This window comes from Phytophthora infestans, genomic scaffold (assembly GCF_000142945.1).
Source record: "Phytophthora infestans T30-4 supercont1.261 genomic scaffold, whole genome shotgun sequence".
Classification (NCBI taxonomy): Eukaryota; Oomycota; class Peronosporomycetes; order Peronosporales; family Peronosporaceae; genus Phytophthora; species Phytophthora infestans.
The window spans coordinates 51600-56988 of NW_003303498.1; the positions used below are offsets into that span (position 1 = coordinate 51600).

The following is a 5389-nucleotide window of genomic DNA, read 5'->3' on the forward strand; positions in this document are numbered from 1 at the left end:
AAGGGACCGTTGACGAGCGATTGCGGATTCTATTCAACTTGGCCACGAACGCACCGGCGGGTGAGGCGCTGAGCACGAATGAGGACGAGAAGAAAGACGAGAGCGACACACGTGAGATTTCCCAAGGGCAGTTAAAACGGCTACTGCACCTACTGCTGGAAACGTACCAGATCCCGTCCGAGAAGCGAGTGTTGGCCGTGGAGGACGCCAAGTACCCATTCCAGGAGTACATCGCCGCGACACCATCTGACATGCTCAAGTCGGCCGCGCAGGCGCAGGTCAAAGACAAAAAGATCACAGAAGAGGAGGTGCGTGACTGCCAGACGTACACGATCGAGGCCTTCTCGCAGATTATGAGGGGCAAGACTGTGTGTCTCTGGGGCGAGTGCTTCTCCAACAGCAAGAAGAAGATGAAGAACTAGGCTTAGCTAGACTAGACTACGTTCCACAATTCAGACCTTAGGGCACATTACTCGTTGGTCCAGACCTCGTTGTCGTTGCTGACTCTGTGCGGCTGCTCTGCTCCATGTGAGCGAGTCGCAGCATCGGATGGACCTCCACTTGGCTCATTTCATGTAGCACCGAGGCCGCACTGTGGCGTAGCTGGTGGAACTGTTTAATCGGAACGTGAATCGTTCTTGTTTTGCCGTCCGAAGTCTGTAGACGCAACAAAATGCACTGCCCCGCAACATTTGCCACTTTCCAGTGTAGTTGCTGTAGTCGCGGTAACGTGAACGTCGCGTTCTCCGCCACCTCGTTCAGAGTGTTCCAATACGTCGCCAGAAGCTGCCGGAATCGCGACTCAAATGCCTCAGGAAGGCTCTGGATGATAGTCTGCTCCATCTTGAGCGACGGCGATTGTGCCATCTCATTGTTCTCCACACCAGGCAATAGAAATCTCATATGCTGACGTGTCGCCGTTTGCAGAAGACCACGCAGGATTTCGGAGAGTGCCACAAAGTCCCGCTGTTCAACGTTGGACACCCCTCTGACCACTTTCTCGGCGGCAACATCATTTTGGCAGTACAGGGCCACGGCCAACTGCATGGACAACTCCAGGTAACGCGCCACGAAGGCCTCACCAACGTCGCGCAGGAGCGCGTGCCAATCTCGAGCTGCAGCAATGAACGTGCTGGTATCCATGAGGGGTCAGAATTGACTTTTTTGCTGACATTTTCTGTCCAAAATGAAAAACCTTTCTCCGGAATGTTTAGAATTTATTGCACATGGGGGTGCGTGAAGTAACAAACACGTGCAGAATTTCCTCACTTGAGACTGCGTCAAACAAAATGTTGTACTTAAGAGCATAGCCGTTGAGACCTCGAATCCGGCGTGAAGACATACAGCAACAAGTCTTAACAGCGTTTTATTCAATTTTATTTTGTCCAATTAAAGCCCGCAGTCTGAAAAAATCCTTCTTCCCCAGTAATGGAAATCTTCTCTGCATCGGCGGCAAGCGTCTGCCTCAGTGACGACGGCAGCTCCGATGACGAGTTCTTCCGTCTTTTCATTCTCCCCTCTTCAGTCCAAAAGCGCAGACCTAAGCAGGGAGGGTCGAGCGCAGGAAAACGCGCAGGAAAAGCTCGAGATCGTGCCGAATGGGGAGCCAGACTGATGGACGATTACTTTGGACCAAACCCGACGTACGATGAACGTAAGCTTTGTATCTACTGCTACGACAAACACATTCCTGTACTAACTGCCATCTACTTGTGTCATCTTATCGTGTCCACAGATGATTTTCGCCGCCGATTTCGTATGCGTCGAAGTTTATTCGAGACTATTGTCAACACACTCGTAGGTGACGAGTACAGTAACTACTTCGTTCAGAGACATGACGCTACAGGACTTCCTGGTTTCTTACCAGAGCAAAAGGTGACGTGTGCGCTGCGGATGCTCGCGTACGGCGCAAGCGCCGACCAAATGGATGAGCTCATACGGATTGGTGAATCAACAGCACTAGAGACTTTGAAGATATTTTGTGCCAGTATTATTCGTCTGTTTGGTGATGAATATCTTCGAAAACCTACACGATATGACATTGAGGTGCTTTTAGACGAGAATGCTGCTCGTGGGTTTCCTGGAATGATTGGAAGTTTGGATTGCATGCATTGGTCTTGGAAGAACTGCCCAACAGCTTGGGCAGGCGTTTACAGAGGTAAAGAAAAGGAGTCAACAGTAATATTGGAGGCTGTTGCTTCTCAATCCCTTTGGATATGGCATGCATTCTTTGGTGTGCCAGGCTCTAGCAACGATTTGAATGTTTTAGAACGTTCTCCACTTTTTGACAACAATATCAATGGCGAGGCAGCTCAAGTTTATTTTGAAGTTAATGGAGCTATCTATGAAATCCCGTACTATCTTACCGATGGTATCTACCCTCCCTGGGCTAGCTTTCAGCAAAGCATCAGTAATCCGATCTGCTTAAAGCGAAAGTTATACGCTGCTATGCAGGAGAGCGTCAGAAAAGATGTCGAACGTGCTTTCGGTGTACTACAACAACGATTTCGGGTTGTAGCAATTCCTTGCAAACTTTGGAGTGCCGAGGCAATGGGTGACGTAATGATCACATGTATCATCTTGCACAATATGATCATCGAGGACGAATGCGGAGATTGTACCTTGAATAATGACTACTTATACGAGGATAAATGGGTGAGTCCGACTCCCCCAGTTGCTGGCAACATTTGTCCAGTATCGATGATTGCTCGCGCATTAAAAACCGTGGAGGATGAAGATTTACACTTCGAATTAAAACACGATCTAATTGAGCACATTTGGCAAGCCTATGGTGCCAGTTAGATGTAGAGTGGTGATGAATGGGAAGTACGCGGTCTTGATGTCCCTGTGCTAAACTAAACTCGAAGCTTGAATGTCGAAGCAATTGTTGTCTGTGCTGCTGTCGTTTTCGGTGGTAAATACGTACGTATCTTGACTTTCAGCTGTCTTCTCTTCATCTTGCGTAACAACAGTACGTGCGGCCTCTCGCATTGTAGTAAGTATTGCCTTCCGCTGCATCGAAAAGTACTCTTTTGATTCGTCACTGTTGGGGTCCTGCATGAAGATATTGAAGTGTAGTTGTTGTTCCATCAGCAACGCCTTCTTCTCTGAAGCAGCAACGAACCGTTGCTGAATGTCGTCTGCTAGCACACCTATAAACGCTTTGCAGCCTTCTAGCCCTGTGGCCGACACACAACGGATGCATCGGTGCCACGTCGTTTTGAACCCGCGGTCGTTGTGAGCTGAGCTGTCCACTTTGGCTTGTCACGGAGCTCCTTCCATGCCGCTAAAGACTCAAATTGTTGCTTGTGACGCTCAGCGTATATCTCCACTGCCGATGTTATGTACTTTTCCTCATTCCATCCAGAGCGTTCTCTACTCTTCAGCTTTGAATAAATGCCTTCAAATTTTGTCACTGCGGGTTGCAGTTTCTTCCACCTGCCAGCAACAGCGAGTTCAGATCGATCATCCGATTCTTTGCTTTTAATTCCAAAGTTGATACATCCTCATGTAGAACGTAGCCTTCTTCTGACCGGCACCGCGTATAGGGTCTTGGGAGGTGTCTATCCATGCCTTGCATAACTGGATAGTGTCGTCGTCGCCCCATTCAGGCCCCTTCCCCATGGTTTGATTGGAATCTTCCCGCGTATGTTGAAGTGGGCCACATAATCTATTAAAACTGGAGTTTTATCTTAAGACTTGTATCGCTACTTTAGAACTTCAAAAAGTAAAAACCGCTGTTAAGACTTGCTGCTGGAAGTTAATAAAAATTGGTCAGGTCTCAATCACGTTACTTTCGCGTTAAAACCGGAGTTGAGACTTGCCGCTGGAGATGCTCTAATAAGCCTTACGATAAGACTTACCGCTGGAGATGCTCTTACAATAAATGTCACTGTTTCGGCTAAGTGCGAAAATCAATTGGCCAACTTTAAGCTTAATTATCTCGATAACTCTCAAAGGTTCGTAAGTAACATTTTGTTTGACGCAGTCTCACTTCACGTACAAGTAAGTAAATTCTGCAGGACTGGCCGAATTTTCCGGATCATAATAAAGATGAGGAGGTCCATTTTCTAAGCCAGCATTAATTGTAAGAAAATACAGTTTTGTTCATTTGCAGGACAAAATGTCTACCACTCTGTTCCATATCAAATCTAACGCAACGAGCGACCGCAGAAAAATACATGATGGCTATTATTAGGCTAAGAATAGAGATTTGCTATTTTCTAATTTGTGGCTGCCAGCTACGAGAAAACGTTATAAACGCATGAAGAAATCTGACCAACACAACAATGCCGGGAAGATTAGAACACAAAAAGACAGAAACAAACCAAGCTGAGCGCACTTTCTAATTGCACAAGGCGCAACCACGCGGCTTCACAAATAACACTGAAGTAATGGTAGTTTAAGTAGCTGAAAAGTAATAAATCTTTTTAATTTTTCAAATAATCAAAAGTAACGGCTGCATTTGGAATCGTCTCGCGTGTCATTCCAGCGACGGCATTCAGGTAGCGCGAGTTCACAGCACGCCCAGAAGCTGCAAGAGTGCGATGCCGGGCCTTAGCGCCAAGCAACTCCCTCCGGAGGTTCTCCGAGCAGGTGATCTGATCGAGTATGACAGTCGTCGCTTTGTCCTCGGCGATCCTCGAAGCCTTCGTGTCGCCGTTGTTCAGGCCATCGATGACAGGCCGGGCGTACCTCTTCCGGTCAATGTAACGGAGTTAGAGATACCGTCACTAGCTTACACTATAGTGCGGAGGAAGCTCGCAATAGTAAAACCAAGTCATAGGTTTGTGTCAAATTCAACTCTGATTTATTTAGGACCAGGGTGGCTACACCTGGTCTCATGTGAACCACTCAAACACATATCTATACCTGATTGGTCAATAAGTGAGTCTGGCTCCTCACTATCAACCAATCAGATGATGACACCTTGGCACACGCTAATCGTGTGCCACTTTACCTACTTATGTAATAACTAAGGAAATATCTACCTACTTATGTAATTGGAGTTGGGCCCATTACATCACCCTCCTCTCTAAGTTGCGCTTACGCAACGTAAGCGCACGGAACACATTTGAAGAAAACTCGAAAGCCCAACGGAGCGAAGATGGCCGAGGACAACACGACGCAGTCAACGGGCGTTAGCACCAGCGCGACGCTGGTGACAGCAGCAAACATCGACACACTAACGGCGACGGTAACCCAGACAGCCGAGACACCGGCTGAGCGGACAGTCACGAGGATCAGCGCCGGAAGCACGCGGTGGCGCGTGATGGATGACGCCCTGGCTCCCTGGGACCTGTACGATTTGTCAGGAGCGGAGAATCCGGATACGCTCGACACTATGAAGAACCACTTTCGTCGCTTCCGCGCGACGCGGAAGAAATAC

General features: G+C 48.0%; 2 protein-coding genes across 2 annotated transcripts; one reads left to right on the top strand and one right to left on the bottom strand.

The window, feature by feature from the left end:
• Positions 1-459: 459 nt before the first annotated feature.
• On the bottom strand, positions 460-1143 carry PITG_21075 (uncharacterized protein; the record flags this gene model as incomplete). The annotated part of the gene is made up of 2 exons (XM_002895094.1): positions 460-837; positions 883-1143. 2 exons carry the CDS (start codon positions 1141-1143, stop codon positions 460-462), a joined length of 639 nt encoding a protein of 212 aa, XP_002895140.1.
• Positions 1144-1431: 288 nt separating this feature from the next.
• PITG_21076 (uncharacterized protein) lies at positions 1432-2558 on the top strand (the record flags this gene model as incomplete). The annotated part of the gene is made up of 3 exons (XM_002895095.1): positions 1432-1654; positions 1736-2490; positions 2541-2558. 2 exons carry the CDS (start codon positions 2086-2088, stop codon positions 2556-2558), a joined length of 423 nt encoding a protein of 140 aa, XP_002895141.1.
• Between the last annotated feature and the right edge of the window lie 2831 nt (positions 2559-5389).